Source organism: Capsicum annuum, chromosome 10 (assembly GCF_002878395.1).
Source record: "Capsicum annuum cultivar UCD-10X-F1 chromosome 10, UCD10Xv1.1, whole genome shotgun sequence".
In the NCBI taxonomy this organism is placed as follows: Eukaryota; Viridiplantae; Streptophyta; class Magnoliopsida; order Solanales; family Solanaceae; genus Capsicum; species Capsicum annuum.
In genome coordinates this window covers 221,254,854-221,272,742 of record NC_061120.1, presented here as the reverse complement: position 1 = coordinate 221,272,742, position 17,889 = coordinate 221,254,854, and the positions used below count along the sequence as shown (strand labels likewise).

General features: G+C 38.1%; 1 protein-coding gene across 2 annotated transcripts; it reads right to left on the bottom strand.

The window, feature by feature from the left end:
- Window positions 1-10: 10 nt before the first annotated feature.
- Window positions 11-14,998, bottom strand: LOC107844026 (DNA (cytosine-5)-methyltransferase DRM2). Of its 2 annotated transcripts, XM_016688492.2 has the most exons (11): window positions 14,852-14,998; window positions 14,654-14,707; window positions 10,915-10,979; window positions 10,620-10,766; window positions 10,392-10,491; window positions 10,265-10,308; window positions 9,601-9,753; window positions 8,826-8,952; window positions 8,425-8,516; window positions 7,561-8,289; window positions 11-756 (listed from the first exon to the last, which is right to left on the bottom strand). In XM_016688492.2, exons 3-11 carry the CDS (start codon window positions 10,915-10,917, stop codon window positions 322-324), a joined length of 1,830 nt encoding a protein of 609 aa, XP_016543978.1. In that variant the 5' UTR covers window positions 10,918-10,979; window positions 14,654-14,707; window positions 14,852-14,998; the 3' UTR covers window positions 11-321. The 2 variants fall into 2 exon arrangements, with proteins under 2 accessions (XP_016543978.1, XP_016543977.2); XM_016688491.2 differs by lacking the exons at window positions 14,654-14,707; window positions 14,852-14,998 and adding an exon at window positions 13,163-13,186.
- Window positions 14,999-17,889: the final 2,891 nt, after the last annotated feature.

Genomic DNA, 17,889 nt, shown 5'->3' with positions numbered 1-17,889 from the left:
TACACTTCAATTAATGTTGGAAACATCCCTCAATATCAAAGCTGCATTGTTAGGAAACAAAATTAAGTATGGAGATAAGTTCCAAAGATTTGATCAAACCAGTTTCTCCCACTCCCAATCAACTCAAAACTAAGGACCTGGTACTGAAACGATTAAACCAGAAACAATCACATAACTTCATCGACCACGAAAATTTCAATACCTCAGCACAATGCAGAATTGCAATCAGTATCTAATTCGATTTCATCCTGCAAAGAATAACCTTAGCCTTGGCAAAGGTGAAGAAAAAGAAATAGGATGTCGAAATCTAAGACTGTGTGATCAATGTCTACTAGACATTAAGGTCCTGACGTCTTCCAATATGCGAACATAATCAAAGAAAAGAGAAGACTCTTTGCCTTCAAGCCCATCCCTACTCACTCTGTTACTGCCTGCAAGATTGTTACACGGGCTTCCACCGATCACTAAATCAAAACCTCCAACTGATTGTACTAGTTTCTTCAAGCTGTCTCTGCTCAGGAGCTGCACATCGTCAAAATGTATGAGATTCCCCCTCTGATTTGTTTGCTCCCACCAGCTTCTCACTATATCCCTGTTGACCTCGGACTTCTCAACTGAAACCACATTGTTGAGTGGAACACCGAGCCGGTAGAGAGCAACTTCACCACCACCAATTCCAGAGAAGAGAGATAAGACATTGATTCCATTAGGAAACAAGTCTTTCAGCACAGATAAGTGATACGCCACTGTGTCAACCTAAAACAAATGTTTATATGAGCATCCTGTTAAAATTATGCTGACGAAGAAAAGAAATTGTGTCAATCAACAAAAGTATTCCTCTCTTTTGTTTCTTATCTTCTTCTTTTGAATGAAATGGCAGGTTTTTCTGTATTGGAATTGATACTGTTAGTGATGCTGGTCTTTGCTGACATTAATAATACTTACCTATTCAAGAACCAAACAAATAGTTGAAGAAATAGAAAGAAACTAGTCCCAAGCATGCACATTTTAGCAAAGACCTCGTTTTCTTTTCAAAGACAAGAAACCTGCAGTGCCCCTATTTTTGTGTCTCATCCTCCAACCAAAGTCGGCAACGTAGATTGTACTGAGTCAATGGATAAATAGAAAATGTAAAACAAAACCAATTTTATTAGCCGAAGAACAGTAGAAGGGTAACAAAAAAAGAAACACAGTGGCCTCCAGAATTAATGTGGTTAGATTCCCAGTGAGAGAAAGGGATAAACAGAAGCACACGGGCAATGATAATTTTGCCAAGTTCATATAAGACTTGGGATTAATAGATGCCCAGCTATACGAAGGTATTCACATGTACCAGCAATGGCTTTCAAGTTTGAGAAGAAATGGTTCAAGGAAGCAAACTTTATGAATATGATCAGGAACTGGTGAAATTCTTTTGAAGTGAGTGAGAGATCAGATTTTATGCTAGCCAAAATGTATTTATCAAAGTGGATATTAGTTGTAGATTCTCTACTTTGTGGTACACGTCTTATATGACATTAATTCCTCAAAAAAGCAGGAGTGGAAGAGCCGAAGGATTATAAGCCTACTGGGTATTTTCAACAAGATCCTGGGTGAGATTAATTGCAGGAAGACTGAAGAGTGCGCTATCTAGACTGGTAGAGATGTAAAATGGCCTTTGTTAAGGGTAGGTAAATTAGTGTTGCAGTCCTGAGAATGAGTGTCTTGATACAAGATTGAGGCAAGGACATCCTGGTTTGTTGTGTAAACTTGACATGGTTTGTTGTGTAAACTTGACTAGGATAATTGGAGGTTTTGCTGGATATGTCGAAATAAAGGGTTTTGGTGACAGGTGGGTGAAATTTTGCATCTCAACTGTTAATTTCTCGACTACATAATAAATGACACTCCTTCAGGGTTCTTCCATGTGCAAAGGGATACAAGGCAGGGTGATCCGCTTTCGCCTTTCCTTCTTATTTTGGTGATGGATGTAGCAGAATGTTGAATAAGGTTATCTCATACAGGTGGATAACGTTTTTACAGTTGGGGGTTGGGCTGGGGTAAGGGGGGGGGGGGGGGGGGGTGTTACAAGTATGCAATAGAGAGTATAAAGAAGAGAAGAAAGCAAGAATTAAGCTAAGCTGACATTTGATTAGTTGAAACTGTTAAAATGATAATTGTAGTTTAAAATTCTGTTTTTACTGTAGCTGTTACTGTAGCTGCGTCCCAAAGTTAGTTAAGGCGGTTACAACTACCCAAAGTTAGTTAAGGCGGTTACAACTATCCAATTAAGAGTTTTAGCTATATAAACCATTGTACTGATTGTAATATGAATTGAATAATAATATTTTTCTGTTCTCTCTCAAATTCTCTTCTCATCTTAGCTATGTTCTCGGATTTTCCCTGACTAGCATATCAGTTTTTCGAAAATAATTCCTAAAACTGACCCACAATTGCCACTCCAGTAGCAATTGTGCATCAATTGGTATCAAAGCTGTCCTGATCCTTGGCCATAGATGGTTAATCGGAGTAAGTCGAATGAAGATATGGAGGATAAGATCTCACAGATGCAAGAACAGCTTCAGAAACTAATGGAGGGAATGACTAGCATCATGAAGGAATTCACAGGTTGACAAAGAGATGGGGAATTGAAGGAAAACTTGGCGAGACTAGCAGTTAATAATCGAGAAAAAGAAGGGGGAAGAGAAGAATCTTCTACCGGAAGAGCTTGCTCCATGGATTTGCATAATGATTACAGGTCAAGAGACAATCATAATCATGGTAACTTTTTCACTCGATTTTCTAGGTTGGATTTTCCTAAATTCTCTGGCTTAGAGTTAAGAACTTGGCTATATAAGTTTGACCAGTTCTTCTCTATGGATGAAATTCCATTTGAGCAAAGGGTTAAGATAACTTTTATCCATATAGAAAGAGAAGCTATAGCTTGGCACAGATCGTATGTGAGATCAAGGAACTCAACTGCAGAGTTGAGTTGGACTGAGTATGTGTTGGCCTTGAATGAAAGATTTGGGGAAGGGTTTGAGGATGCTATGGAAGCGCTCAAGAAATTAACTCAAACAGGTAGTGTGCAGGAATATCAGGCTGAATTTGATAGGTTGTTGACATCTGTGAACCTATCAATGGAAAACCAAATTAGTTGTTACTTGGGAGGGTTGACTCCAGAGTTGAATAAGGCTGTAAGGCTGCAATCACCTAAGACATTGATGCAGGCCTATAAATTGACAAGATTGCAGGATGATGTTTTTAAAGCTCAAGCAAAGTCTTAGGGTTTGAGGAATGGAGGAAGAGTGCAAGGACCTCTATTACCTACTCCCCTATTTGCTAAACCACCTGTGCCAAATTCTGCAGTTAAAAAGAGTAGTGATGTTCAACCAATTAGATATCCAAGGTTTAATGAAAATAATACTGGAAGGAGACTAACTTCTGCAGAAATGGATGAGAAGAGGGCAAAAGGGTTGTGCTTCTTTTGTGATGAAAAATATGTTATGGGACATAAGTGTGCAACCAAGAAACAAATTTATTTGATTGATACAGTAGAAGATGCTCAGCTACAAAAAGTTGAATGTGATGAAGTAGGACAAGAAGTTGTACTAGAACCTGAAGAGTTGATGACCATTTCCTTACAAGCCTATACTGGTATCTCTAGATATCAAACAATTAGGGTGACAGGTTATCATGAGAAGATGCCCTTGCAGGTTCTTATAGACACTGGGAGTACACACAACTTTATAGATCAGGAGGTTGCAAAAATGCTAGGATGTCAAGCTAATAACATAGAGGAGCAATCTTTAAGTGTAGATGATGGGAGAAAAGTGACCACAACATCAATTTGCAAAAATCTGCAGTGGTTGTTACAAGGCACTACTTTTGCTTCAGATTTCTTGCTACTTCCTTTAGGTAATGTGGATATTGTTTTGGGTGTCCAGTGGTTAAGTACCTTGGGAAGAATACTCTTTGATTTCAGCATCAGAACTATTGAGTTCAGGTACCAAGGCAAGAAACATGTCCTGAGAGGAGCAACCAATAAGTTAAAGACTACTAAGAGTAAAACTTTAATCAAGCAGTGTGAAGTTGAGAATTAGCTTTACATGTTATCCTTAATGCCTACAGATTATGCAAAAGACCTTTGCTACAACATTCAAACTGATCAAGGTAATGAAATTCCCTTGATTTTAACTGGTTTACTTGATGAGTTTGCTAGCATCTTTGAAGTGCCAACAACCTTACCACCTTATAGAGGACCTTTTAATCATAGAATTCCTCTGTTAGATTCAGCAAATCTAGTCAGTAAAAGACCTTACAGGTACCCTGGGATTAAGAAGGATATTATTGAGAAATTGGTTCAAGAAATGTTGGATCAAGGTGTGATACAACATAGTACTAGTCCATATGCTTCACCAGTGGTCTTGGTAGGAAAAAAAGATGGTAGCTGGAGGTTATGTATAGATTACAGAGAATTAAACCAAATCACTATCAAGGACAAGTTTCCTATTCCAATTATAGAGGACCTCTTGGATGAATTGGGAGGTGCACAGGTGTTTTCAAAAATAGACCTCAAAACTGGATACCACCAGTTGAGGATGTTTGAAGGAGATACACATAAAACAACATTTAAAACTCATGAAGGCCATTACGAGTTTTTAGTTATGCCTTTTGGCTTAAATAATGCCCCATCATCATTCCAAATCCTTATGAATTCAGTGTTTAAACCACTCTTGAGGAAGTCAGTCCTGGTATTTTTTGATGATATATTGATTTATAGTAGAAGCTGGAATGAGCATGTTGATCATGTGAGGGCAGTGTTTGAGTTTATGCACCAGTTCCAACTATTTGCTAAGATGTCCAAGTGTGCTTTTGGAGTCAAGCAGGTGGAATATCTTGGTCATTTCATAAATGGAGAAAGTGTTGCTACTGATTCTAAAAAGATCACTGCAATTCAAAATTGGCCTACTCCTACTAACCTCAAACAGTTGAGAGGGTTCTTGGGATTAGCTGGTTATTACAGAAGATTTATTAAGGAATTTGGTGCCATTTGTAGACCCTTACACGAACTCTTAAAGAAAGATGGGTTCAGTTGGTCAGTTCAAGCTACTGAAGCATTTGATCAACTAAAGAAAGCCTTAATAATAACTCCAGTCTTAGCCATGCCTGATTATACTAAGACATTTTTAGTAGAAACTGATGCTAGTGGGAAAGGCATTGGGGCTGTACTCATGCAGGAAGGACATCCTATTGCTTTTATCAGTAAGTACTTAGCCCCTAAACGCCAGGTCATGTGTGTTTACGATAAGGAATTGCTTGCACTTATTTTTGATATTACAAAGTGGTCACATTATTTACTTGGAAGGACCTTTGTTGTCAAAACTGATCAAAAGGCCTTGAAACATCTTTTGGAACAAAATATTCATACTGATTTCCAGGTAGCCGGCATCACTAAATTGATGGCTTTTGATTTCACTATTGAGTACAAAAAAAGGGCTGAGAACAAGGCTGAGAATAAGGCTGCTGAAGCATTATCAAGAAAACTTAAGACTGAGCTCTTAGCTATTTCATTATTGACACATGATGAAGCCTTATATGCAAGAATTCAAGCTTTTTGTCAAACTAATACCACATTGCAAGAAGTGATCCACAAGTTGCAGGTTCATCCCTTCAAATTTTTTACATGGCTTAATGATCAGTTAAGGTGGAAAGGAAGATTAGTTATAAGCAAGGATTTACAATTAAGGAAGGATATCATTACATTGTGGCATGCTACACCTCAAGGTGCGCATTCAGAGATGGATGCAACAATCAAGAGGTTGCAGACATTGTTTTATTGGAAATCTCTAAATTCTGATGTTAGAGATTTCATCAATAAGTGTGACACTTGCCATAGGAATAAGTATGATGCTTCTGCTTATCCAGGGTTGTTTCAACCTTTACCTGTACCTGATGGAGTCTGGACTGATGTATGCATGGATTTTATTAAAGGCTTACCTAAGGTGCAAGGTAAAGAGGTGATCTTAGTGGTGGTTGATAGACTAAGCAAGTCTGCTCATTTCATCAGTCTTCAACATCCATATACTGCTCAAACTGTTGCTCAATGTTTCATGGATCACATTTTCAAGTTACACGGACTATCTTCTACCTTGACAAGTGACAGAGACCCCATTTTTGTCAGCTTATTCTGGCAGGAGTTGTTTGGATTGTTGGGAGTCAAAGTACAACATTCTACTGCATACCATCCACAGACTGATGGACAAATTGAGGTTTTGAATAGGACATTAGAGACCTATTTGAGGTGTTTCTGCTCAGATAAGTCTAAAGAGTGGGTGTCTTATTTGCCTCTTACTGAATGGTGGTACAATACCACTTATCATACCACTCTTAAATGCACTCCATATGAAGTACTCTATGGCCAAAAACCTCCCATTCACCTCCCTTACTTAGCTGGAGAATCCAGTTCTGATATGGTTGATAGGTCACTGATTGCAAGGGATGCAGTTATTCAACTCTTAAAGTTTCATATCCTTAGAGCTCACAGAGGATGAAGGATCTGGCAGACAAGTATAGGTTTGATAAGAGTTTTGAGGTGGGAGATTGGGTGTACCTGAAAATTCAGCCTTACATACAGATTTTAGTAGCTACCAGGCCCTTTAACAAACTGGCTGCTAAGTTTTACGGCCCTTATTTGATTGAAGCTAGAATAGGTGCTGTGGCCTACAAGCTATTGCTGCCTAGTGATGTACTCATTCATCCTACATTCCATGTTTCTCAACTAAAAAAATGTCATGAAGTCCCTTGCAGCATTGCACACCCTCCAGTTATTCAATTGTCAAGTACTTACTGTCCTATCCCTGAGAGAGTTCTAGACAAAAGATTGGTTAAAAAGGGTAACAAAGCGGTGGAACAATTGCTTATTAAGTGGAGCAACTTGGATGAAGATCAGGCAACTTGGGAATTCTCTTCTGAGTTTCAATTGAGATTTCCCTCTTTTAATCCTTGAGGTCAAGGATCTGCTGAAGGAAGGGGTATTGTTACAAGTATGCAGTGGAGAGTATAAAGAAGAGAAAAAAGAAAGAATTAAGCTGAGCTGAAATTTGATTAGTTGAAACTGTTAAAATGATAGTTGTAGTTTAAAATTCTGTTTTTACTGTAGCTGTTACTGTAGCTGCGTCCCAAAGTTAGTTAAGGCGGTTACAACTATCCAATTAAGAGTTTTAGCTATATAAACCATTGTACTGATTGTAATATGAATTGAATAATAACATTTCTCTGTTCTCTCTCTCAAATTCTCTTCTCATCTTAGCTACATTCTCGGATTTTCCCTGACTAGCATATCAGTTTTCGAAGATAATTCTTAAAACTGACCCACAATTGCCACTCGATTAGCAATTGTGCATCAGGGGGCAACTCACAATTGACACCTATTCAAATATCGCACATACACGGATGATACAACAACAATTCATGTACACTATATTTTGCAAACCCAAGTTTATGGGAAAAGGTATGGGGATAAGAACATAAGCATGAATATATGCAATGAAAATCAAAAGAAATAAGGTTTAGGCTAACCTGGAATGAGTTGCCAAGGGACTTGTATCTATCAGTCCTACTTATACCACCTCCCCTAGTATGATTCTTTGGAAACCCCAATAGCATTTCAACTTCATCAGGCTCCAGAGGAGCAACTTTGTTTCTCCCAACCCAGACCAAATTCCACTTCTTGCACTGATCAAGGACATACTTTTGTATTTCCATAGGTGGCGCACCATCATACTTCTCCACAGCTTTCCTGATCCTATCAGTCAACCTCGCACTCCCAATGGCCGTTTGCAAGCAATTTAACTTTTTCCTGCCATCCCAAGATGGCCACCAGCTCTTTGATAGGGGAAGTGCCTCATGAATCGTCCGTGGGGGAAGTGGAAACAAAGGAAATCTGTTTTCAATCGGCAGATTGTGAAGATATCCTCTTTTCCTTGCGGTGGCGGAAAAGTATTTCGAGTCGACAAACTCAGGCTCAACGTCATACAAATGCCGCTTAATTGTGTCCCACACACCCTTTGGAGCTAGAGCAACATTTTCGTAATAGAAAAATGGCGGGCCAATAAGTTGCTTGGGAAGAATTCTTTGGACCATGGTTGGAATTGATTGAGTAGGGACTCCGAATCCAATCATAGGGTTGGGTAATCGAATTGTCTCTTCACCAGATATCTCCCTTTGCTTTTTCCGTTTGCACAATTTAGTGTATACCTTCCTCTTCTTGTATCCACCACAGTCATTCAATATATGCTCGAGTGTTGGCTATCATATTGGAAATGAGGCATCAATTTAATGAAAAATGATATTTGCTAATTTGCAAATATAAATGCGAACGAAGTAGAATAGATTGTTAGTTAACATGAGTCCATTTCAAAATATGGTTAGGGAAAAGTGTACCTTCACATCTTCTTGCAGATAGGGATCTTCTGCTCTTGCCATTTGAGCAGCACAAATGAAATCTACCAATTCAGGGAGTGATGCTTTTGGACCTAGAAAGTTGTGGAGAGGATATTAGTTACCTGGAAATGAAATTGAAAAAACAGGAGTTGCGGTTGTAAAAGATATTCAGGTATGCGCAGAGTCCATAAGCAAATTTGTTCGAAATACAACAACAATGGCACAAAATTACCCAGGAATGCAATTTAGTAGCATCTACCCAAAACTTGCATGAATAAGATTTCTTGAGTTGGTAATAGAAACTTGGCATAATTAACACATATCAAAGGCCAAACTAAATGTCTAATCAAATGAAAGATTAAGGTAATGTTAGTAATACAGAGGACAAATAATATACTTACCACATTTCTCCATTGCCACGGAAGCCTCTTCCTCTGGATATCCCATATTTGCCAGAAATAATAACATCTTCTCTTTTTCAGACAAAGAACTGCCCTCGTCATTCAAGTAGCACTGTTTAGCAGAATTCTGTCGCAAGTTATAAAAGGAAATGTTAGAAAAGCCTTACATAATTGTGCCCAGAAAATGCATAATGGAAGTTCAGGACCAGCAAACATCTTAAATGCTAAAAAGAAGTATTAGTTGATGCATAAATATATGGAGAAAAATGTCCTTTAAGCCTCAAATAGTGAGCAGCTAAGAATAATTTTAAATCGTCCAACTTTCAGCCCTACCTTAACAGGTGACTTATCTTTTTCATTTGTAAGAATTACATCCAAACAAACAACTTCTCTGTGCCCCCAAATCAAAAAAGAAAGAAGAAGGAAATATCTTGTGTGTCCTCCGACAGGAAGAGCCTGACGACTGTCAAAGACAACTATTGAAAATCACAGATACCCTTTATTCTGTTGGTAGTTCTCCACAAATTTGTAAAACTAAACCACCTCATATTAGTCATAAAATCTAGTACGAGAAGAATCCATGGGCGTTCAAAAATACCATATCACTGACAACAAATCACACAAATGATGTGTTGTAGAGATTAAAAAAGGCTTGATCAGAAAGTGAATAAATGTATCTTTTGAACAAAGAGAAACCAGATTGACTATTTTCTATGTCATAGTTAAGACATTGAAAAGAAAATTGGAGAATGGTGTATGAGTGAGGATAACATACTATGCAGCTGTCTGAGTCAGAAGACCAACTATCTTCCTCATAAACATCATCCAAAACGTTCTCGTTGTATTCAGAGACGCTATCATTAGAACTAATGGAGGGCTCCAGCTGAGGGCTAGTACTCGGCTGTTCTTCAGGAGAGTCATCAAGGGCCTGCAAACAAAGATCATTATTTTTTCATTTCCTCTTCTTTTTTTGAAGATAGAGGGGTTTGCTAGTATTAGAAGGTCATTACTTGAGAAAAAGGACAGAAGAAATCATGACTACAATGAAGATAAATAAAAAAACATGCATATGCTTAACACAATTCAATCTTGCTATCAGAACTGTGAAGACCAGAAAAAGTACAATTGACATCATTGATCGCACAGTCAACACCTAAGAATCCAGCGTTCACATCTCACAATCTCTTATTTGGTCCACATAGGTGTCACCATCTCCATTTAAAACCTCGATTGATCTAGACTTTACTCTGAACAAGTAAACGTGCTTTCCTCTCTAGTCCCTCTTATGCAAGTGGTGGCATATATAGGCACCAATTAGAAGAACAAAAGGAGGTTGCCAAAGGATGGGTGGATAGAGCAAGAATTTCTTCACTGTCAGACATCCTGTTACAACATCTAAAATGAGCAGTTTGCAGAATAATTAGGCAGACATTACACACCTTGAATGTCAAAAGAGAATCCAGCACCAAATCTGAATTTTCTCCTGTGACTCAAATCAAATAACATAAACACCGCAGTTGAAAAATCAAAATTTTAGTTATATATAGAGTTGGAAAATTCAAATACCGTTCTGCTCTATTGCTTTTGCAATAGATTCTTCGGTAAATCCCATCACTACGAATTGCTGAATGAACTTGGAACGGAAGGGTACTGATGACGAGCTTGCCTTCAGGTAAGAGAAGACCAAAAGTTGAGATGCAATATTATGCACTATCTTCTTCTTTTCTTTAGGTTCAAAAAGATGTCCTTAACAAGAAATATTATTAGGTATCAATATAGACTTCAAGCATTTACCTCCGCGTCGCAACAAACATCATGCTGCCCAGTAATTCTTAAATCCGTGCATGAAGGGAACACTGGTTCCGGTATTTCTTGTAATTCTAGTTCATCTTCAGTATCCCAGTCAATGGCATCATTATCTTCTTCAGGAAGATTTTTGTCCTGCACAGGATAGAAACAAGACATACAAATAAAGTATAGATGCTTTTCCTTCATTTATCAAAAATAGGATTAAAGAGATCATATACTTTCGTTTGATATACAAGACCAGAAGGAAATCAGATAACGACAAGAAATGAGATAAATTTACCATTTCTCAATGAAAGCCTTGGAAAAGAACTCCAAATTGATCAGCGAGAAGAATATTTCAACACCCTACATAACACAAGAAGGGAGACATGAATTACTGCCGTTACAGCTCCACATAGGCTGGAGCAATCATCAAGGCAAAAGTTTGCCATCAAATCTCACACAGAATACTCAAAAACAAAATTTATTCATGTCCTGACAGAAACGCAGGAGGAGATGGCACTTATGTTCTTTACTTTTGGACATAACGCGCAACTTCAAGGAATACTAGATATATTTTTTACTTTTTTTGAGAAAGAATACTTGATATATTTTCTAATAAATTAACTTTAAGGGTGTCAAATTTTCAATCTCATCCATTACACCAAGGCTTATATTGACAAGGAAATGAAGAGACACATTCATTTTTCATTTGATCAAATAACTTTGCTCCTCATTTTAACATGTATTATTCTGTATTATAATCTTTTAGCTTTTAAAACTATTTAATGTACTCTCTTAATACTTACTTTAGTGTTGAACAAGATAAGTTCATTATTTGTGATGTTAGAACTAAGGGGGATAGTGTCCTCACAACATAAGTGGAAAAATTGAAGAATTTTACTCAACACAAGGTCAAAATCTCTGTCATCAGGACTTTAAATGATTGGGACGTGGAAAGCTTATGAATTTCGCTTCAGTAGCTAAGCAACATAGTTTTGGATCACAACAAAGACATCTCCATCAACTGGAAGAGACACTCGACAGGACATTTTTGGGTCTAGAACTGCTACACTATGGTGGAACATAAAAACAGGGTTAGATGGCCTTGGAAAAAGATTTGGTTCAATATCCTTTGAAAGTCACTTGCGTTTCTTGGACCTGTGGCTACGGAGGCTTGTCTCACTCGAATAAACATTCAAAAGAAGGGAGTTCAGTTTTGCAGCAGTTGTCCATTGTGTAGAGAGTAATCTGAAGAAGTTAGCCACCTCTTTTTGCGCTGCAGGTTCACAAGTCAATTATGGAGTATGTTTCGAGAATTCAAGCACGTGTGTGACCATACCTGGATCCATTACAAAGCTTCTGCAGTGGTGGAAAATGGGGGCTTATACAAGAATTTTCAAAAGAGCTAGGAACACTATACCTCAGGCTGTTTGGTGGACCGTATGGCTTGAAAGAGACAGCAGAATTCTTTAAGGCAATAGAAGAAACATTGATAGCCATAAGTTGCACTAAGACAGTGTATCAGATTAATACTTTTTGCCTGCTTTTTGGTGCAAAATGGTAATTGTACAATATGTAGATGCAATAATACAGTAGAGAATATTCACTTTCCATAATTACACCTGATAAACTGGCTTAGTTCAAGTTCTCATAGAATTTCTGATTACCTTCCAAAAATGAATAAGAGTGATTAAAGGACTAATACTATGCCCTTTATGTTTTCTCTTGATAATCATCATGCTTTAATCTGGGTCTTAGGCCACATAATTTGCAAACCATTTCAGTCTTTAAGTTCACATTTGATTTCAGCTTTGCGAATTGCCAAGCTTTCTATATGCAAATATTTAACACTCCTACTTGCCTAAAGTTTCAATCTTAACTTAATGTGAAGATTTCTAATCTTTTTTCCTATAGGTTTCAATGATTATTGAGAAACCACTCTCTCATACATCAATATGGTAAGAGTTCCCGAAATATTACACATATGATATTCATCACCCTGAAGAACTTGAGGGAGTTGCGGGATTCTCATATATAGCTTAATCAACTTAGGAAAGGAGACAATTAATATTCTGAGATTAGAAGGAAGTCACGGTGAAACATGATAAAAAGGCCTTTTTTAAGCCTATGATCACCTCCAACAACCACACAGTAGAAAAAGACAGAAAATATATCAAGGCTGACTCCTCGTTATCTTGAGAACTTAGGGATATTATTTTTCCCTTTCTAAGCTTGTTCGCTACAATATTCTAGAGATACCAACTAATGCTGATGAGTACTTAAGATAGAAGTAACGTTGAACTGGCTAATTTATCGCCACATGAAGACACACATCTTTGACCTGAATAAGTGCAGATAAGTAACTTATTTTAAGACAGATTATTATCTTTCACTTGGAGGATGCTTGATTCTAACAATAATGCAATGGATACAATGTCGACATATATATTACAACTTTGTTTCCAATGACTATTAAAGTAGAAAAGAGAATTGGCGATTTGAGAAAAGACTTTCTCTGGCAAAGGAATAGGATAGAGATTGTAAACCTTTAGCCTAGTCAAATGGAGCTCTGCCACCACACAAAAAGGAGGAGATTTGGGTATCGAGAATCTACAAATGTAAAATAGGAGCAGCTTGATGAAATGGTTGTGGAGATTTAATATTGAAGACAATGCTTTATGGAAAAAGTTTGTCACAGTGAATTAATAAGCACCACAGAAGTCAGGTGTTTATGTGGTTGGTTATCAAAGAAGCATGCTTGACTAAAGATACAATACAAAAAAGAGGGAGACAACTCGTCAATAGCTGCTATATGTGCTGAATAGAAGCAGAATCAGTTAACCATCTTTCCTCATTGCTCTATAAATACACAGATTTGGCAGGTGTTCCTCAAATTATTGGGATTGCAGTGCAATATGCCAAAAACAGCTGCTGGTTTTCTTTAATGCTGTATATGTTGAAAGAAAAGGGTTTTTGGTGACAGGTGGGACAATTTTCGCATCTCAACTATTAAGTTCTCAGTTACATAATAAATGGCACTCCCTAGGATTCTCCCATGTGCAAAGGGATTCAAGGCAGGGTGAACCGCTTTCGCCTTTTTGTTTTGGTGATGAAGATAGTAAAATGTTGAATAAGGCTCTCATACAGGAGGATAGCAATTGTACAGTGGGCAACTCACAATTGACACCTATTCAAATCTCACATATACTTACGCGGATGATACACTTCTCACGTGTGAGGCATAGAAACAACAATTAAGGTACCTGAGGGTGATTCTACTGGTTTTCACGATGGTGTCACGACTAGGTATTAACCTGATAAAGAGATGCATCTATACAATGAATGTACACAATCTACAGCAGTTAGTGGAAAATCTGCGGTCAAGTTAGTACTCTTACGACCAAATATTTGGAAATGCTCCTGTTAGTAGTTGCAAGCTGGGAATGATTTGGCAGGGGAGTAACTGAAAAAGCGCAAGAAGAGCTCAGTGTACTCACTCTCTCCCTACCCACCTAATGTCAACATACTCAACGCCTAACAAAGGTGATCAAGAAGTTGGATCAGATTAAGAAACTTCTTCATCCAAAGGTAACATTGATGAAAAGCTCCGATTGAGCAAGTGGGAAACAGTTACGCTAAACAAACAACAAGGTTGAAATTTGAATACAACAACAACAACAAGTGTAACCCCCCATGTAGCGAGGTCCGGGGACCAGTGGCGAAGCCAGAAATTTCACAAAGGGTGTTCAAGAATCAATATACACGTACGAAAAGTAATTTGTGATCTATATACTTCGTATAACTTTTTATATATACACCATAAATTTTCGACAATTTTTAACGAAATGTGTTCAACTGACCACCCTTCACTCTATATAGCTACGCCACTCGTGTTTTTCGCCTATCAATTTCGATACAAAACATCAATTACACCCAACAAATTCCATGCAAACAAAAACAAGATCTTTACAACATTCATCACCAATTACACCAAACAGTCAAAAAAAAAAAAAAAACTCAAAAACCATACAACTTACCTCAAATTTTCCAATGATCAAAACCATAACCACCTTTCAGCTATATCAAATATCCTACATTACCCAAAAACACACAAAAACAACAAAAAATAAGATTTAAGGACCAAAACCCCACCATTTCAGCTAATTCAAGAACCAAAAAAAAGCTCTTTTTTTCCTTAACAAAGTGATAATAAAGAAAGTAGAAGATATACATACCAAGCTTTTAGAATAATTTGATGAAGAAGAGATTTACGAGAGATTCTTGTGTTTGTACTGTAATTGCTAACAATGGACAAGAAGTTCCCTGTGTTGTTTTTTCCTTTTACACAAACTCTTTTTTTAGTGTTTTATTATAGTATCACTTTTGGTCCCTCAGTTATTGATATATTTGATTTCGATCCTTATGATATTTGATAAAATATCTAATATGTTAGGTTGGATATATCGACAGTCCTTAAATTTATATGTAAATTTGATTTCACACCCCTTAATTAAGATTTATTTCAATTAAGCATCTGAACGTTTGATGAAGTTTTCTTACTAAATGTGTGTATATATATATATATGAATTGATTTATGTAAGTGAATTGATCTATATAAAGAATGTTTGATACATACACAAAAGTTGTTAAAAATTTCTAACTGAAAGTGCTTAGCTAATAGAAATACTCTTTACGTGTACGAGTGTTTAATTATAAAAAAATATATATTTTTATAATTGGATCAAATCTTTGATTGAGATCTAAATAAAATATAGTGATAAATTGAGGTGGGACCAATATAGAAAAAAATAAATCAAAAATATATATTTTTATAATTGAAGGCTGCATATAATTAATCAGATATTATAAGGACCAGAACTAAAATCTAGAAATAATTGAGTCTAAGTACTGAAAGAAAATGATTTGTTGCAGTATTTAAATGTAAGACCTAGAAGCTATCAACTTTAATTAATTAAGTACTAATTAATTTGCTGGTCAAGTACTGTTTCAATTTTCAAGAGAAAGTGTCGAAGTCAAATGTATAATTAATTAAATGGAAAGAGATAATAAATGAGTAAATTAAGAAGATTTTGAATTTAAAAAGCATAGTAACGTTATGCAAGTATGTAACTCCCCTCGGTCCTTTTCATTGGCAACTTTTGTAAGATATATATTGGGTTTCATAAATAATTAAAAGTTTTAATTAAAGATATTGATCAAGATTTATAAAGTAAGTTTTCGGCAAATATTTTTAATTTTGATAGAAAATAGAGGCTTAAAATGACAATTTCTTAACTAGGAGGTATTTACACGATAAAGTGTCAGCATACTGATGAGTTGGTGTGGTACGTGTCGATAAGCATGATGCGACAAAGACACATGTTGTGCATGCATATAAGGTATTTGCATGGCCGACAGTTGTCTCAATTGCATGAATGGTATTGCGTGGGTCGACAATTGCTCCACACTCATAAATGAGGTATGCATGTGTGAAATTTGTCGCTCTTATCATGTTTGTGCAATCGTTCGGATGTGTTTTGGGCGGAACTTTCTGGGTCTGCTTGTGAAGACCTATTAAATGAATTGTGCTGCTATGGAGAGATGAATAATTTTTTAAGACATATGAGCGAAATAGTAGGAATTGAGGATTTTTTACGGTTTTTCGTGTGCGTTAGCCTAAGGATTAATGGGGGATGAGGGCGTATAGATGCTTTTTGGGCGAAACTTCTTGGGTCCACTCGTAACGAACTATTAAATGAATTGTGTTACTTTGGAGAGACGGACAAAGATTTCTTTAAAAAAATATAAGTGAAATAGTAAGAATTGATAAATCGCGGATAAAGTTTTTGGCTCATTTGGGTGGGTGTTAGCCTAGGGTTCAGTGGGTGGCTGGGGGCTAGTGCTGGATCTGCGCAAATATCAACAGGAGGACCCCCGACGGGCTATGGAGTAGATGTTTGGACCATTTTGGTAGTCAAACGGGCGAAACAATGCGAATGTGCCATTTTTTGATCGTTTCGATGGGTGGGCCCGAGGCTCCATGTTGGATCTAGGCAAAAATCAATATGCTGCCCCCAACGGGCTGTGGAACGAATATGGGTGGTCAACCTGGGCCGCAGGGGCCATTTTGGTGGTCAAACGGGAAAAACGACGTGTACAAGCCATTTTTAGCTCGTTTCAGTGGGTGTGCTGTAGGCTGAAAATTGATCAGGGCGTGCTAGGGAGGTTGGGGATCGTCCCAGTCTGGTTCGTTTAATTTTTCGTGGCCATTTGGGTGGACAAACTGGCAAAACGGCATGAACGAGGCATTTTCGAGTAAAATTGGTGTGCCATAGTCCACGGTTTAAGGGGTGGGCCTCAGGTCAGGGCGTGTAGTGGGCCAAAAATCGATCGAGGCGAGCCAGGGAGGTTGGAGATCGTCCTAGTATGGTCCGTTTAATTTTTCGTGGCCATTTGGGTGGACAAACGGATGAAACGGAGCGAACGGGGCATTTTTGGTCCTAATCGGTGTGCTATAGCTCACGGTTTTGGGGGTAGGCCTGGGGTTCGGGCGTGCTGTAGGCCGAAAATCGATCGGGCCGTGCCAGGGAGGTTGGGGATTGTCCTAGTGTGGTCCGTTTAATTTTTCGTGGCTATTTGAGTGGACAAACAGGCGAAGTGGCACGAACAGGGCATTTTCGGGCAAAATTGGTGTGCTATAGCCTACGATTTCAGGGGTGAGCCAGGGGTTCGGGCATGCTGTGGGCTAAAAATCAATCGGGGCATGCCGGGAGGTTGGAGATCATCCCAGTGTGGTCTGTTTAAATTTTTGTGGCCATTTGGGTGGACAAATGGGTAAAATGGCACAAACGGAGCATTTTTGGGCCAAATTGGTGTGCTATAGCCCACGATTTAGGGGGTGAGCCCGGGGTTCGGACGTGCTGTTGGCCAAAAATTGATCGGGGCATGCCAGGGAGGTTGGGGATCATCCCAGTGTGGTTTGTTTATTTTTTCGTGGCCATTTGGGTGGACAAACGGACGAAACGGCGCGAACGAGGTATTTTTTTGGCCAAATCGGTGTGCTATAGCCCATGATTTTGGGGGTGGGCCCGGGGTTCGGGCGTGCTGTGGGCCGAAAATCGACCGGGGCATGCCAAGGAGGTTGGAGATCGTCCCAGTATGGTTCGTCTAATTTTTTTGTGGCCATTTGGGTGGACAAACGGGCGAAACGACGCGAACGGGGCATTTTTGGGCTAAATTAGTGCGCTATAGTCCACGATTTCAGGGGTGGGA

What these genes read in the sequence shown, in the direction of transcription:
- LOC107844026 (XM_016688492.2), bottom strand. An exon ending in ATCTGCAAGAAGATGTGAAG is followed by an intron (nt 8,290 to 8,424) that starts GTACACTTTTCC and finishes CCAATATGATAG; the next exon opens with CCAACACTCGAGCATATATT. An exon ending in CCCTTGGCAACTCATTCCAG is followed by an intron (nt 757 to 7,560) that starts GTTAGCCTAAAC and finishes CATTTGTTTTAG; the next exon opens with GTTGACACAGTGGCGTATCA.